At 42.6% G+C, this 18,709-nt stretch overlaps 1 protein-coding gene across 1 annotated transcript in view; it reads left to right on the forward strand.

Moving 5' to 3' along the window:
• Window positions 1-18,709, forward strand: part of LOC126458439 (importin-5) — a 177,550-nt gene that overhangs the window by 21,757 nt on the left and 137,084 nt on the right. Inside the window, exons 4-6 of the mRNA XM_050095494.1 lie at window positions 1,356-1,452; window positions 1,531-1,635; window positions 14,560-14,685. Coding sequence (XP_049951451.1) covers window positions 1,356-1,452; window positions 1,531-1,635; window positions 14,560-14,685 — 328 coding nt within the window. The remainder of the gene's footprint in view (window positions 1-1,355; window positions 1,453-1,530; window positions 1,636-14,559; window positions 14,686-18,709) is intronic.

The raw sequence follows: 18,709 nt of genomic DNA on the forward strand, positions 1-18,709 counted from the left end.
CATTGGATAAAGCCTTCTTCTCTGCTTCTGAACTTTTTATAATGCACCTCAAAACATCCTTAGCTGTTCATTCTATGACCAAACTGCTAGTAATTGTATATTTTTAAAAAGGCATTTCGCACAACCATTGGTTATTAGTGACCTTATGTCAGAGGTGGTGGGCAGAAGTTTCATATTAAACTGTTAGTGACTAATCCTCATTCAGCAGTATCCTTCACACCTCCAGAATGGCCTGCTCCACACCACCGTCTCCTGCTGTCACCAAGGGTGTGTCAGCCATGCTTCTATGTTGTTTTATTTTTAAGACTAAAGTCGTTTGACCTCTAAGAAAGTGTACTCCTTTTTCGCAGAATAAAATGCTCTGATAATCCTATAAGAGATCGAAACAAGTAACTGAATGAAATAATCAACGTGTAAGCAATCAAGACGGATTTTATTGAAATAATTTTATTATAGTTCAAAATGTACTTCACAGCGACTGTAAAGAATTGAAAATTTGTGAGTAATGTAGTGCATGAGAGAGATCATGTTTCAAGTAACTGAATAAAGCTTGTAGTTTAAATATGTTATTGCCTTAGTTAGGAAACACATATGCTGCTTTGTGTTTATATGGTTATTGCCTTATTTTTCTGTTGTGTTTGTACAGTATTTGTTAATCATTGACACTGCTTCAAGTTTTTACAAATTAATGCAGATAGATAGCTGAAAGACTAAATATAGATAACATCTGATTTATAAATGCCCGTGTTGATGACATATGCTATACAATTCACAATTACTAATTTCAGCTTACTTTCATCAGATCATCAAAAGTATTTTGATAACAATATCATGTTCATACAATCTGTACACAGACCTATACATATTTTGATAACTGTATTGGAATCCTTTCAGTGATCTGATGATGGCAGTAAGCCGCTGTCAGTCATTGTGAATTGTATAATGTATGTGACCAAGATGGAAATTTCTGAATAAAATACCAAACATGATTGTAGATTTGTTTACAGACTTTATATCTTCAGTTTATGGTAGAAATGGCATGGGCTGTTAATGGATGAAAAGTTGTAGTATTTGTAAATTATGGTGTTAGTGAAACTGATTTGTGAAAGAATGACATTTATATAAAGAGTAATTGGGAGTTACCTGTATCACTGTATTTTATGATTATTGGAATCTTGAATTTGGTGTTGGTCAGTATTTTTACACAGTTGCAGCTCTTGTGTACCAAGGATGGTGAATGTATGTGACATACCTTTCCTATAGTAGTTTTATTAGAACAGACTATTTTGTTGATATGTTGACAACAGAGTAAAAAATTTTAAGTTAGATAACTCGTCTCAATTTTCTTTTTACAGTTCTGTCCCTGGGGTATTTGGAAACCAACAAGCAAACTATTTAGAACTCATCAAACAAATGCTACAGAGGTCATTGATGGACACTGCTAACTATGAGGTAAAGTGTGGTGTGTTTCATAACATTGGGCAATATTCCATGAATTTGCTACTTATTTTTTATTTTGTACTTTTCTAGGTTCGTTTCCAGGCAGTCAGAGCAGTTTCGGCCTTCATCATACTTCATGAAAAAGAAATTGCAATTCAGAAAAACTTCTCAGATTTATTGCCAGCTATGATACAGGTGAAGATTACTAATTAAGTCATGAAATATTCCCGTAATTTGTTTCAAAAATTGGCTTGGTACCACTAGTTCACAATATTTAATTGCAATGCTGTTTTGTCTCTGTATAGTGTATATACATTCTTTTACATATAGAAATGGGTCTTGGAGAGTCAGATGTTCACTTACTGCTTCACACAGTTCATTACTTAATCGTCATATTAACATTTCTGACTGGAGGTCAGTTTTAAACTTAGTTCAGAAACTAAACTCAGTTTCACTCTGCTTCATTACGTAACACAAAACTTGGATCCACTGAAGGAGATGCAGTGTTAGCACAAAACACACTTCACAACACTGCTACAATTGATTATTGACCCCAGATGTTAATCGTACAGCATAGATACACTGTGTTTATTGTCAAGGGTGTCATGTCACAAAGCTGGTGAAAAGTAAGCTAACAAAGGTGCACTCTTCAAACTTCTCCCCAGCCGAAAAAGATTTGCTGCTGGAAATTATATTGAATCGTTATGTAGACAACACAAGGCAAAATAAAAGTGATAGTTACTATGGCCCACAAAGGAACGATATGGAAAGATGTTGCTGTTGACTTTGATTCATAGAATATGTCAAATTGTGACTGGAAATGTTTGAAACCATGGTATGACAATATTAAGAAAAGTACAAGAAAGTATTCATGCATGACGGTATAATTTTATTATTACAGTGCGTATCCTTGTAAATTGCATGTGCTTATAACTGGAAGTAATAATTTTATCAGGCCTTTTGTTAAAGAAAATTGGCAGAAGCTGGTTGCAGACCTGAAGCCTCAGTTTATTTCAATTTTCAACCCTTATAATGACAATACAAAAGATTAATATGAATTTTATAGTTACTGATATTCAGGCCAAGAGAATATTTTTGTAAGAGGTGTTCAGTCATTACTAGCTGCTGTTGAACTTAATCTACTTAATTTTTCACTGCAAATGTCTCAAATTTCTGTCTGTTACACTGCAGCAAAGTGTTCATAAAACACCTTAAACTCATCACATTTAGTCATTAGTAAGAATTGTTATGAGGTCAGTTATCTACAGCCATTACTCACGTAGCCAATAACTTCATAACCTAATCCTACAGACCTAAAATTTTGTTTAACCTCTGAAGGGAGTGTGGCATATTCATATATTTACTTATCATTTTTTGTGTTATTAATCACCTCATTTCCTCCTTTTAACTCCTTCCGGATGCCATGAAAGGTACAGGGTGCACCCATCTGCAGGTGGTCGCTCATGTCAGCACCAATGATGTGTGTCGCTATGGATCAGAGGAAATCCTCTCTGGCTTCTGGCGGCTATCTGATTTGATGAAGACTGCCAGTCTCGCTAGCGGGATGAAGGCAGAGCTCACCATCTGCAGCATCGTTGACAGGACTAAATGCGAACCTTTGGTACAGAGCCGAGTGGCGGGTCTGAATCAGAGGCTGAGACGGTTCTGCGACCGTGTGGGCTGCAGATTCCTTGGTTTGCGCCATAGGGTGGTGGGGCTTCGGCTTCTGCTGGATAGGTCAGGAGTCCACTACACGCAGCAGGCGGCTACACGGGTAGCAGGGGTTGTGTGGTGTGGACTGGGTGGTTTTTTTAGGTTAGATGGCCTCGGGTGAGTACAGAAAGGGCAACAGCCTCAAAGGATGCGGGGCAAAGTCAGGACATGCGGGGACCAAGCAGCAATTGGTATTGTAATTGTAAACTGTCGAAGGTGCATTGGTAAAGTACCGGAACTTAGAGCGCTGATAGAAAGCACCGAAGCTGAAATCGTTATAGGTACGGAAAGCTGGCTGAAGCCAGAGATAAATTCTGCCGAAATTTTTACAAAGGCACAGATGGTGTTAAGAAAGGATAGATTGCATGCAACCGGTGTTGGCATGTTTGTCGCTGTTAATAGTAGTTTATCCTCTAGTGAAGTAGAAGTGGATAGTTCCTGTGAATTATTATGGGTGGAGGTTACACTCAACGACCGAGCTAGGTTAATAATTGGCTCCTTTTACCGACCTCCCGACTCAACAACATTAGTGGCAGAACAACTGAGAGAAAATCTGGTATACATTTCACATAAATTTTCTCAGCATGTTATAGTCTTATGTGAATATTTCAATTTACCAGATATAGACTAAGACACTCGGATGTTTAGGACGGGTGGTAGGGACAGAGCATCGAGTGACATTATACTGAGTGCACTATCTGAAAATTACCTCGAGTAATTAAACAGAGACCGAGCGAGGTGGCGCAGTGGTTCGACACTGGACTCGCATTCGGGAGGACGACGGTTCAATCCCGCGTCCGTCCATCCTGATTTAGGTTTTCCGTGATTTCCCTAAATCGCTTCAGGAAAATGCCGGGATGGTTCCTTTCAAAGGGCACGGCCGACTTCCTTCCCCATCCTTCCCTAATCCGATGAGACCGATGACCTCGATGTCTGGTCTCCTTCTCCAAAACAACTAACCAACTAACTAATTAAACAGAGAACCGACTCGTGGAGATAACGTCTTAGACCTACTGATAACAAACAGACCTGATCTTTTCGACTCTGTAAGCGCAGAACAGGGAATCAGTGATCATAAGGCCGTTGCAGCATCCCTGAATATGGAAGTAAATAGGAATATAAAAAAAGGGAGGAAGGGTTATCTGTTTAGCAACAGTAATAGAAAGCAGATTTCAGACTACCTAACAGATCAAAATGAGAATTTCTGTTCCAACACTGACAATGTTGAGTGTTTATGGAAAAAGCTCAAGGCAATCGTAAAATGCGTTTTAGACAGGTACGTGCCGAGTAAAACTGTGAGGGACGGGAAAACCCACCGTGGTTCAACAACAAAGTTAGGAAACTACCGCAACAGCAAAGAGCTTCACTGCAAGTTTAGACACAGCCAAAACCTCTCAGACAAACAGAAGCTAACGATGTCAAAGTTAGCGTAAGGAGGGCTATGCGTGAAGCGTTCAGTGAATTCGAAAGTAAAATTCTGTGTACCGGCTTGACAGAAAATCCTAGGAAGTTCTGGTCTTACGTTAAATCAGTAAGTGGCTCGAAACAGCATATTCAGACACTACGGGATGATGATGGCATTGAAACAGAGGATGACACGCGTAAAGCTGAAGTACTAAACACCTTTCTCCAAAGCTGTTTCACAGAGGAAGACCGCACTGCAGTTCCTTCCCTAAATCCTCGCACAAACGAAAAATGGCTGACATCGAAATTAGTGTCCAAGGAATATAAAAGCAACTGGAATCACTCAGCAGAGGAAAGTCCACTGGACCTGACGGGATACCAATACGATTCTACACAGAGTACGCGAAAGAACTTGCCGCCCTTCTAACAGCCGTGTACCGCAAGTCTCTAGAGGAACGGAGGGTTCCAAATGATTGGAAAAGAGCACAGTTAGTCCCAGTCTTCAAGAAGGGTCGTCGAGCAGATGCGAAAAACTATAGACCTATATCTCTGACCTCGATCTGTTGTGGAATTTTAGAACGTGTTTTTTGCTCGCGTATCATGTCGTTTCTGGAAACCCAGAATCTACTCTGTAGGAATCAACATGGATTCCGGAAACAGCGATCGTGTAAGATCCAACTCACTTTATTTGTTTATGAGATCCAGAAAATATTAGATACAGGCTCCCAGGTAGATGCTATTTTCCTTGACTTCCGGAAGGCGTTCGATACAGTTGCCCACTGTCGCCTGATAAACAAAGTAAGAGCCTACGGAATATCAGACCAGCTGTGTGGCTGGATTGAAGAGTTTTTTTAGCAAACAGAACACAGCATGTTGTTCTCAATGGAGAGACTTCAACAGACGTTAAAGTAACCTCTGGCGTGCCACAGGGGAGTTTTATGGGACCATTGCTTTTCACAATATATATAAATGACCTAGTAGATAGTGCCGGAAGTTCCATGCGGCTTTTCGCGGATGATGCTGTACTATACAGAGAAGTTGCAGCATTAGAAAATTGTAGCAAAATGCAGGAAGATCTGCAGCGGATAGGTACTTGGTGCAGGGAGTGGCAACTGACCCTTAACATAGACAAATGTAATGTATTGCGAATACATAGAAAGGAGGATCCTTTATTGTATGATAGCGGAACAAACACTGGTAGCAGTTACTTCTGTAAAATATCTGAGAGTATGCGTGTGGAACGATTTGAAGTGGAATTATCATATACAATAAAATTAATTGTTGTTAAGGCAGGTGCCAGGTTGAGATTCATTGGCAGAGGCCTTAGAAAATGTATTCTATCAACAAAGGAGGTGGCTTACAAAACCCTTGTTCGACCTATTCTTGAGTATTGCTCATCAGTGTGGGATCCGTACCAGAGCGGGTTGACGGAGGAGATAGAGAAGATCCAAAGAAGAGTGGCGCGTTTCGTCACAGGGTTATTTGATAAGCGTGATAGTGTTACGGAGATGTTTACCTAACTCCAGTGGCAGACTGTGCAAGAGAAGCGCTCTGCATCGCAGTGTAGCTTGCTGTCCAGGTTTCGAGAGGGTGCGTTTCTGGATGAGGTATCGAATATATTGCTTCCCCCTACTTATACCTCCCGAGGAGATCACGAATGTAAACATTAGAGAGATTAGAGTGCGCACGGAGGTTTTCCGGCAGTCGTTCTTCCCGCGAACCATATGCGAGTGGAACAGAAAAGGGAGGTAGTGACAGTGGCACGTAAAGTGCCCTCCGCCACACACCATTGGGTGGCTTGTGGAGTATAAATGTAGATGTAGATGTTTTAATATCAATGGGGGCTACTCTGGGAAGAAGGTACAGCTGGCAGAGGCTGCAAGTAAGATGGGGTTGGACGATTTAGCTGTTAGTGACATTCGGGTGAGGGGTGAGAAAGAAGAGGAAGTGGGAGAATACAAGGTCTACCTGTCAGGAGTCAAAGCAGGAATAGCACAATGGGGTGTAGGGCTTTACATTAGGAAAGAAATGGAACCCAGTGTAGTTGCAATAAGGTAAGTAAACGAACGACTGATGTGGATAGATTTGACAATGTCTAGCAAGAAAATTAGGATTGTGTCAATATATTCGCATTGTGAAGGGACAGATCAAGATAAACTGGATAGTTTTTATGACACACTCAGTGATGTAGTTGTTAGAGTGAAGGACAGACCAAGGAGAAGGTACCTGGATTCGGTTAAGAATGATTTTGAAGTAATAGGCTTAACATCAGAAGAGGCACAAATGTTAGCACTGAATAGGGGATCATGGAGGAATTTTATAAGGTGGACTAAGCTCCAGACTGGATGCTGAAAGGCATAATCAGTCTTAAATGATGATGATGATGATGATGATGATGATGATGATGATGATGATGATCCAGAGAAGCTCTCGCAGTCATCAAAATGAAGAAGGAAAGACAAGAGATTCCTCCAAGGAAGAGGACGTTCCTGTGGTCCTTACACCACCAGATCCCACCTGTTCCTCTACTGTGGCTGAGGCAGAGGTTCCGATGACCCCTTAGCCTCTGATTCACAGCACATAACAGAACTTGTGTATATTGGTGCTGTAACCCCTCAACCAGTGGCAGCTGGTGACCCTAAGCCAAAAGCTGCCCCCTTGGTCCCTTCATAGCCTCACTGTACATCGACATCATTGTTCCCCAGTGAAATTGTAGTGTTTTTTCCCACCACCTGACTGAGCTACATCTTTTAAGCACTTCACTTGCCTTCTGCATTGCCATTTAGCAGCAAAGTAGACCCCAGCCCTTCCTGGATACTGGGTATGATAAATAAGAATCGTGCTGCCTATAATGGTGTCAGGTAGAGGTTGCACATATGTTGTAGACCAGAGGTGGGCACAAATCGGATCAATGAGCAGCGCTCCAGTGTGGTCAGGAGAAAGAGCAGAGTTTGTACTCAGGTGGAGGTTAACCTTGTAGCTTCTTGCTCAGCTTGTTGTAACAACTGGAGAAGGGCTGCATATCATACCAGATGTAAACTTGAGGCATTGATGTGGTATCTAATGTCTCATTCTATTTAGTGCATTATATCATGATATGCTGAATAAATATGTCAATTATATTCCTTCATTAGATTATGCGTAGGAAACAAACGTATTTAGACATGTGGCAACTAAACACTCCTTTGGCTTCTACCTATAGTCATGAGAATACAGTAGGCCTACATAAAAGCTTATTTAGAGTACAGCAAAGCCATTCCTTTGGCTTCTACCTGTAGTCATGAAAATACAGTAGGCCAACATAAAAGCTTATTTGGAGTACAGCAAACCCAATGAATGACAGACTATCTCTGGGTTAAGCACTGAAATAAATGAACAAAATTTAATTCACTGTACATAAAATATAGGATTATGAGTTCTTATATATCTGAAACATCATTCAGCAGATGATGTGGAGTTTTGGGTCTCTTTTCGCTGAAGACGACTTACATTTGGTGCCCACTTGCGGTTCACAGAACTGCAGTGAGATCTTCATCAGTGTTGCTGTTTATGGAGATTTATCTATCTTCATTAGAGAGAACAGTTTTTCACACACGATATGTTGAGCCGAACATTGATAGCAGTTTGGCAATCATTTTGTGCATATTTGGGGAAATGTTTGCAAGAAATGTTCATAAAAAAGTGATAGCCTTGTTTGTTATTCATATTTAGCCTTCAATTCACAATTACTTGCAAAAGTACCCGAAAATGTCTGCAACTTATCTTGAGTTAAACTAGATTTTGGCATTGACAATTTGGGAAAATGGGCTAACTCACCTTTCAACATCTGACGCTGCCAAAGCTCCAACATTTGCTCGAATGCCGTAGTCATCATCATCATCATCATCATCATCATCATCTTGGACAGTTTCCAGCCACTGGCTGGGTCTGTCGGGAACACAAGCCTCTCCATCGTGTTCTGTCTTTCCACCATTCCCCCTCTTCCACCTTCGTCCAGTTCTCTCCTCTTCTCGTCACACATTCCTTCACTCCCTTCACCCATCTATCTCTTGGTCTTCCTCTGGGCCTCTTCCCCTCCAGTTGCAGATCAAACATCCTCTTTGGAATTCTTCCCTCATCCATTCTCTTCATGTGTCCATACCACTGCAGTCTTGATTTTTCTATCCTGTCCTGTACTGGTTCCTCCTTTAGTCTTTCCCTCACATACACATTTCGCAATCTGTCATGTCTTGTTACACTCAACCTGCTCCTCTGGAACTTCATTTCACTAGCCTGTATTCTACTTTTGTCGCTTTTGTGCGTTACCCATGTCTCACTTCCGTATGCCAATATGGGGACAAAGTAGGTTCGGTATATAATTCCCTTGGATTTCTGTGGCACCTCCTTGCTCCAAATAAGCCCTCTAATGCATTTGTAGAACTGCCCTGCTTTTCTGCACCTTTCATTTATTTCCATTGTGTTTCCCCCCTTACTTTCAATCATGCTTCCCAGGTACTTGAAGTTCTCTACCACTTGTAGTTTTTCCCCCTCCACAAGTTATATCCACATTTGGCCTATTCTTCTTCCTTGTTGTGACAATTATTTCACTTTTCTTTGCAGAGAAATGCATTCCATATTGTGCTGCCGTTGCCTCCCATACATCTAACTGCTCTTGCACCTCCTTCTCGCAATTTCCCAAATGCCGTAATACTGTCTGTAAAATGAATGTTAAAGTGTGTTGCTTCCCTGCAACTTAATTTTTTTCATTTGGGATGTGATGTCGGTGGGAAATGCTAACTCGTTAATTCATTTAGGATTAGTGAACTCATGGGTGGGATGCACCTTCATTTCCATGAATAAAACTATTTCATACAACAAATCAAAAAATCAATTCAACGTGTTACCCCTACTGAGCCAAAGAACATAACAAAAGTACAGAATATAATCAAATTCGCACTCTGTATTCTTCAGTAGTGCTTTAAATTGTCTGTGATTCAGTCCATGAATCTTAGAAAAATTAACTGTTCTCATTACTGTGGTCATTACATTTGCCATTGTGACTTTTTTGCGCACATGTTTTGTTAATGAGTCAAACAATGCACAGGTATGAACCTCTCTTTGTGTTGCACTAGTTTGCTTCTCAGATGACCGGCAAGCCCTGCTCTACGTCCGACCATGCAGGGTTCTCCACCAGTGGCAACTGAGACGAGCTGTTCCCACAGTAGACCAAACCTAGCAAATACATCTTCCATGCACTGCGATATGTCATCACCTGTCATTGTTTTATTTGAGAGGACATAATCAAGGAGTTCCTCCCTTACCACCAAGTTTGTATAAACACCTCTAATAAATATTGCCAGCTGGGCTGTGCCCACTAAGTTGGTTCTCTCATCTAATGCAGTGGTTAAAACAACAAGACATTCGAAATGACCTTCATTAATTGTTCCAAGATATCACTCGACAAACATTTGATACGACTAGTTATAGTGTGCCACGACAGAATCAAACTCCCAAAATAATACAATAATTGTGGACACAGTGTGTCTCCTACAACTTCCAAAACCTGCTTCACAAATTCACCATCACAAAATGGTCTTGAAGGATGGGCGATCACCAAAGCTATTCTGTAACTAGCATGAACAGCCACTTCGGAAGAGGTGGCATCACATTCCTTTGTAAGAAATTAACGAATTTGTCGTTTCAAAGGAAAATTTTGTTTATTATGCACCGTAATTTATATTGTATGTAGGTAGAACAGTATAATACATACATCTACTTTAGTTCCTTCCTTGCATATATTATTAAGATGATTAAGTCATATTTCAACTTGTACACTTCCAAGTGATGTGTTCTTTAGTGACAATTTTAATGTACTTTTTTATGGCCAATATTTTACCATACATCAAACATTATGCTCCTCCTTCACTTTCAGTGAACAAGTAATCACACCCCAACTAGAGTTGAGCTATAAAATAGAATGCTGCTTTACTGCATAGCTTTGATTAGCCGTTTCAAATACACCACACACTGTACCATAACACAATATACTCAGTCAGGTACATTGCAATGGCTATGCTTACGCCTTGGATGCACATAGCCATCTGGTTTTTACAGTACAAACTATCAGATAGAGGTCAGCTGCTCTCAGCTCTGCCCACATTCATGCAGGTGGATTTGGAGCCACGGCTCTCTCACCGCCCATCTGTGTTCAAGACAGTCTACATAGTAAACTTGTGCTTCTCAATACACCTTTGGAGGCTGTGGCTGTTTGGGTAAGTGTATTTCAGGTTATCACCATCAACAGTGTTTACCTCCCTTCTTATGGTGAAGTGTCTCAGATGGTACTGTTTGCATTGGTTTCTCAGCTCCCCTCCACCTTTCCTAATCTTCAGTGATTTCAATGCCCATAACCCTTTGTGGGGTGGAACCATGGTCGCTGACAACAGTAAAGACCTCAAAAATTTACTGTCGTAACTTGACCTTACCACCTTGAGTATTGGTACTCACACGTACTTCTGTGTTGCACATGGAAACTTCTCGGCCATTGACTTTTCCATTTGCAGCCCTTGTCTTTTCCAATCCATCTACTGGAGGCTCCATGATGACCTGTGTGGTATTGACCACTTCCTGATCTTGTCCCTCCCTTGGTGTCACTCCCCTGGACGCCTGCCCAGATGGGCTCTCAACAGCACTGACTGGGATGTTTTGCCTCTGATGTCGACCTTGGCCCCCCCCCCCAAGTTGACGATATCAATGAGGCAGTCCAGAATACGATTACAGCCATTCTTTCAGCACCTGATTTAGCGATTCCCTGTTCCTCAGGCCTGTCCCAATGGACAGTACCTTGGTGGTTCTCGGAAATCGCAAAGGCTATTTGGGATTGTAGGTGGGCTCTCCAACACCAAAAGTGGCACCCATGGATATTGCACCTCATTTCCTTTAAGTGGCTCTGTGCCCAGGTCCAGCACCTAATCAGAAGTCAGAAGCGGAAACAGTATGTTTCAACCATCGTACCATGTACTATTCATCCTCAGGTTTGGGCTAAGATCAGATGTCTAAGAATACCGGACACCTGCAGGTGTACATGGTACTTTACCTCGAGTGGCACTGTCTACTTTGACCCAGATGCTGGTGCTGAACATTTTGCTCTGCACTATGCTCAAGCCTCGGCTTCTAAGAATTATTAACCTGCCTTTCATGTCCCAAAACGGCAGTGCCACCTGGAGCCATATAATGCTCCATTTAGTGTGTGGGAATTCATCAGTATCCTAGCCCACTGTCCTTATACAGCTCCAGGCCCAGACCGTATCCACAGCCAAATGATCAAGCAACTACCAGTGGATTGTGTCATACTCTTGCCATCATTAACCACATATGGAATGAGGGTGAGTTTTCATCACAATGGTGAGAAAGCATCATTGTGCCAGCACTAAAACTGGGTAAGCACCCTCTAGAGATGGACAGTTATCGGCCAATAAGTCTCACCAACGTTCTCTGTAAGTTGCGTGAACACATGGTGAGCTGGCGGCTATCTTGGCTGCTTGAGTCTCAGGGTCTTCTGGTTCTGCCCCAGGATGGTATCTGCCAAGGACATTCCACTACTGATAATCCAGTTTAGCTGGAGTCTGCATCCTAACAGCTTTTGCATGGACGTAAACACCTTATAGCTGTCTTCTTCAACCTGCAAAAGGCTTATGACACCACGTGGCGACACTACATTCTTGCTACCATATGTAAGTGGGGTCCCTACGGTTCACTCTAGATTTTTATCCAGAAGTGCCTGGCACACCGTATGTTTAGGATTCGAGTTGGTGCTTCGCACAGTACCTCCAAATCCAAGAGAATGGGGTCCCGCAGGGCTCTGTATTGAGTACCCCTCTCCCTCCGGTAGCTGTCAATGGTCTAGCAGCACTTGAGGTGTTGTCAGTATCACCTTTCTTGTCTGCTGATGACTTTTGCCTCTACTGTTGCTCCTCTAGGGTGGGTGTCGCTGGACATTAACTACAAGACGCCATATGAAAGGTGCAGACATGGTCTATCACCCTTGGCTTTTAATTTTTCACCGCCAAGACTCACGTCATTTACTTCTGTTGATGTCATACCATTCACCCACAACCAGAACTTTACCACGACGACCAACTACTTAATGTTGTGGAGAACTATTGCTTTTTCGGACTAGTCTTAGATTCTGTGGACAATGATTCCCCTTCTTCACCAGCTTGAGGTAAAGTGCTGACTGCACCTTAATACACATTGCTGCCTAAGTAACAACAGGTTGAGTACAGATCGCACTACCCTTCTGCAGCTTTACAAAGCCCTGATACAATCCCGCCTCAATTATGAGGTCTGACATATTGTTCAGCATCACTTAGTGTTGTGGATTCTGGATCTGCTTCAGGGTTCGACCTAGAATTGTCCTGTGAACAGCTTACTTGTGGAGGCTGGGATCCCTCCATTGTGGATCAGACGCCAACAGCAGCTTGTCAGTACTGTCTCCTCTTTCTGAACATGGTAATCCATCATCCGCAACAGGGGTCCCGATCAGGGATTATGATTGCAATTTGCATCCAGTCCATCCTCTCTGAACTCCAGAGGTTTACTCTTCCTCCTCTCCTCTGGACCCACTCTTGTACACCTCTGTGGTGTGTCCCATGGCCACAGTTTCGTCTTGACCTGTCACAAGGTCCAAATGACTCAGCTCATCCTGAGGCCCTCCGCCGCCAATTTTTCTCCATGAATAGCATATATCCAGGAGACTGAACTAGCTGATAGCTTGACCAAACTGGCTGCCAGTAAACACACTCCTGAGATTGGTGTTCCGGAAACAGACCTCCAGTCCCTTGAAGGGAGGGCTGCTTAACCATATTGGCCCATTGAGGGGTTGGTGAAAACACTGTTGCCTTTGCTGCTCAGACTGGGCTGCAGGTGTCTGGGCTAGGTGGTCCATGATCCAGCCTGGTCCTCACCCTACCTGCTCTTTCTGCTGCTAGTCTTTCCAAGGCGAACTGAGAGTAGAACACCTTTGGTAAGTGGCAGGGGCTGGGAGATGTATGTCCCCTCTTTGCACTTGCCTTCAGGGGCTTCCGGCTGCCCCTCGATGGGGCACCTTGCTTACCTTTCTTTCTCTGTCTCTCTATTGTTGTGTCCCTTACTTTAGCTTCACTGACATCAGTAGAGCTCGGGGTTCTGTTCCCCTGGGTTTTGCATGGTAGCCTTTCTGATCTACAGTCATATTGACCTGTCAGTTCGAGGACAAAGGGACTGATGACCTAGTTATTTCATCCCTTTAACCAACCAACCCACCAAATCGGACTAACAGGGATATTGAAGGTATACAAAGAAGGCAACAACAAGTGTTTGCGGGTTTCTTAGACGCAAGGGAGGAGTCAGCTACATGAAGATAACACATTCTAACCCATGAAACCTTATGTAAGTTTTTAGAACCAGCTGAAAGTGATGAATCTAGGAATAAATTACAACCCCTTATACATTGCCCCTATAGGGATCGCAAAGACAAGGTTAGATTAATTGTAGCACACACTGAGGCAATTGAGGACTCAGTTCTACCCACAATCCATATGTGAATGGAGTGGGAGAAAGCTCTAATAACTGGTACCATGGGACATACCCTCTATCATGCACTTCAGAGTGGTTTGCAGATTTTAGATATTGATGCACTTAATTGTTGACAACAGCAACACAGGATGATTCTTATTTTATTTAACCTCAGTAAGAACATTACCTTTCATGCGTAATAAATAATCTTTGAGAACAATTAATGATTGAAAGTGGTTCTTAATAAAGAGTTATTGTATCAGTGGGTGCTGACAGCTTTGAAATGAATTTTTTCAAATATTGACAAGATGTGGGGCACCGCATGAACAAAATGAAATTTTTGTATTGTACTTCGTTGTAGGGTAATTCAGTTTTGTTAACATTATTTGGGGAAAACTACATGATTTTCTCATTTAACAGCAGAACTATATAATTCCCATTAATTATGTTGTTTTTCTGAAATTTCAGGTCACAGTTGAAAGTATACAGAAACAGGAAGATGATTCATTGTTAAAATGTTTCATTGATATGAGTGAATCTTCCCCAAAATTTTTACGACCCCAACTGGACAGCCTGTTATGTGTTTGCATGAAGGTAAGATATCAAATACAAAGATCATTCAATATGCTTACTTTAGTTGCAGCAATATTACATTTAACACAGATGACTAGGTATAATACTGTAGAATTTTATTCCTTTTAATGTTTGTAGCTTTCGCTGCTGAAGCAGGAGCAGATGTCCAGAATAGGATATTTTTGATAGTTCCTTCTTCCTGTCTCCCAGGTGGCTCAAAACATTTGTGAACATTTGAATGATTGCAATGAAGTACTCAGTCAGTGCAGCATTTATTAACCCATGCTGCATTAATGTCGTGAAAACTTCCACCCCCTCTACTCTCCAGGTTCTCTCTGGCTGTAGTTCCCTCATGACTCATAACCGATAATGGCTTCTTTGTTTCATACTGAGCTTGCCAAATGACTAAATTTTGTCACGCACAAACCTATCTTATATCAATTTCCAGCTAATCAGATATGGTCCCTCAGATCCACACTGCAAACCAGCATCACTGCTTGCCCTGGTGATACGATGTGACTGAAAGAGGTACAGGCAATAGGCTCTTGAACAATCCATGTTCAGCTCCAGAAACCCACCCAGACATTCATAACAAAAATGAAGGAATTATAACTCAGAGGGACAGATGGATCTGGGGCCATTGGGGTTGCTGAATCCGTCTAACCCTTTGATTTCTTCTTTAGTAACCGCAATGGCCCCAGATCGTCCAACATTTAGAGGTATACAGATTGGCAACAGTCCTTCACAATAAGCAGAATTGACTCACATTTAATTATGAAACAAATTTTTGTGTCTTCCGGTCCCTCTTCCCCTTGTAAAAATGCACACAGTGTCCAACAGAACTGCAACAGCTATTCCAGTCACCTTGCTTAACTTAACCCTACACTCTCTAATAACACTACTAATCAGTTGTATATCATTACAGAAAACCTTATTCCCAGATAGCTATTCACTTTGAGACATTACAAAGTCTCTTGAGAAAATCAAGGATATCCTTGGAGAGCATTGGGTGAGGTTTGTAAGCCCATTGGACCCCACCTCCCGTAAGAGCACATTGTTTGCTTTGGAGTGTTGTAGTGTTATCAAGCAGTCATGTGGCCCCACCTGCCATACCACTGATGTAATTCATGACAGTCAAGTGCTGTGTATTTTAATTGCATGGGATCAGCACAGAAAGATAGGTTGATGTGGAGATGGCAGAATAGTCTAAAGAAGCAATGTGCTCAGTTGTGTCCAAGACTACAACGTGAACGAAGTTCCCAATTTATTGGTGTATCATCGCAGACTGTGCCATGTGTCAATAAGGAACAGTGTACCAATTGCAGCCATGTAACACAGTGCAAGAGCCGTGATCATAAAAGGCTGCTAAAATGACTGGGACGGAAAGCGAGTGTCACACCTTGTCATTGACAATCAGTTTTGAACACAAAAGGAATTGACAAACTGCCTATTGGCTTCTGTCTCGGGTTCTTCGGCCGACGTTCATATAATGATTTTTCTGACGTTTCGCCAGCACGAGTGGCTGGCATTGTCAAAGCTTCACCCTCCATTGCCAGTGGTCAACTGGAGCCGAGCTCGCGGGCGCAGACTATATGTACCTGGCGCGCCAACGTCCGAGGGCTTCTCTGCGGTCATTTCCGGTGCGGTTCTCCTCTTGCTACCTGCGACGGTCGTTTGCTGCAGTATGGGAAGCCAAGATCTGTTTACCTTAAGGCTTTCCTCTTTCTTGTTCAAACTGTTCGCGTGTTTTTGTATTTCTACAGCTTCTCTGAACAAGCGCATGTGATAGTGCTTCTCTACAGCCAGAACTTCCGTGTCGGCGAATTTTATTACTTGGTCGGTCTCATTCAGTGCGTGCTCTGCCACGGCCAATTTTTCCACCTGCCCCAACCTGCAATGTCGCTTATGCTCTTTGATCCTGGTGTTGATGGATCGCCCAGTCATTCCGACATAAACTTTTCCGCATGTGCTTGGTATACGGTATATTCCCGACATTGCAAGTGGGTCTCTTTTCTCCTTCGCCATCTAAGACACTCTTTGATCTTCCTTGTTGGTTTGAAAATCGTCTTTACGCCATGTTTGCGCAATATACGGCCGATTCTGTCCGTCACTCTGGGAATGTATGGCAGAAGGGCCGTACCCGACATTTCTTTTTCTGGTTTCTTACTTCGCCGAGTGTTTGGCTCTGTTACACTTCTAATATAATTTGTGGAGTACCCATTGCTCCTCAGGACAGTTTCCAGGAGTTGCATTTCTCGTTTGAGGTGTTGCAGCACAAATATGTGAGCCGCAACACCTCAAATGAGAAATGCAACACCTGGAAACTGTCCTGAGGAGCAATGGGTACTCCACAAATTATATTAGAAGTGTAACAGAGCCAAACACTCGGCGAAGTAAGGAACCAGAAAAAGATATGTCGGGTACGGCCCTTCTGCCACACATTCCCAGAGTGACGGACAGAATCGGCCGTATATTGCGCAAACATGGCGTAAAGACGATTTCCAAACCGACAAGGAAGATCAAAGAGTGTCTTAGATGGGCGAAGGAGAAAAGAGACCCACTTGCAATGTCGGGAATATACCGGATACCATGCACATGTGGAAAAGTTTGTCGGAATGACTGGACGATCCATCAACACCAGGATCAAAGAGCATAAGCGACATTGCAGGTTGGGGCAGGTGGAGAAATCGGCTGTGGCAGAGCACGCACTGAATGAGACCGACCATGTAATAAAATTCGCCGACACGGAAGTTCTGGCTGTAGAGAAGCACTATCACACGCGCTTGTTCAGAGAAGCTGTAGAAATACAAAAACACGCGAACAGTTTGAACAAGAAAGAGGAAAGCCTTAAGGTAAACAGATCTTGGCTTCCCGTACTGCAGCGAACGACCGTCGCAAGTAGCAAGAGGAGAACCGCACCGGAAATGACCGCAGAGAAGCCCTCGGACGTTGGCGCGCCAGGTACATATAGTCTGCGCCCGCGAGCTCGGCTCCAGTTCACCACCGGCAATGGAGGGTGAAGCTTTGACAATGCCAGCCACTCATGCTGGCGAAACGTCAGAAAAATCATTATATGAACGTCGGCCGAAGAACCCGAGACAGAAGCCAATAGGCAGTTTGTCAACAAGTGGCCACGAAAGCCTTAACAATTTTGTACAAAAGGAATTGCTACTATACAGAATGCAAGTCCACTTCAACTAGTTTTCAGTGTGTGAACACTGTAGAGAGAATTTATGCAATGGAAATTTGGAATCTGGTGCTGATCTTAAACCCATAGAAAATGTCAGGGACTGTTAGGAACAGCATGTGAAATTAGGGGTCAAAATTCCTGCCACTTGATAGCTTTATAGGCTCTAATCGCTAATGAGTGACTTGCTTAGATTTGGGATACCTGAGGAAACTTGTGGACTAGCATTCTCGCCATATGGAGACCATTATCAAAGGTAGAGAAGGTTTACATGGCATAAGTGGTAAGCCCCTGTGGTTAAACATTTATTGTCAAGCATGCTTACATTGGCCGTAAAGACAACTTTCAGGGTTCAGATACCACATCATATTTTTACGGAAGTGATAGCTGAATGTTTACAGTCTTGCATAGATTTCACATTTCATATTATTAATCTAGCTGTGACGGTGAGGCCAATTAATGTACTACCTGTGAAGGTGATGCCACATGTTGGATGATCAGTGATTTGATCTTCTAACTGCCTCCATTCCACATACCTCCACCCCCAATCTTAGGGGGATTTTTATGCATACAACCTGTACTAAAGTGTGTGCAAAATTTCTTGGAATGGTAATCAATCGGAACAGTGGAAAATCTAGGATGGAATGTAACAGTATTATGAAAAGGGTAGTTGCTATTCACCATATGACAGATCCTGAGTCTCAGATAGGCACAACAAGAGGACTGTTAGAAAATGAGCGTTTGCCAACAAGGCCTACACACACACACACACACACACACACACACACACACACAACTACAGTCTCTGGCTGCTGAGGCCACACTGCAAGCAGCTGTGCATGGTGGGTGACGCAACCA

Source organism: Schistocerca serialis, chromosome 2 (genome assembly GCF_023864345.2).
Source record: "Schistocerca serialis cubense isolate TAMUIC-IGC-003099 chromosome 2, iqSchSeri2.2, whole genome shotgun sequence".
Classification (NCBI taxonomy): Eukaryota; Metazoa; Arthropoda; class Insecta; order Orthoptera; family Acrididae; genus Schistocerca; species Schistocerca serialis.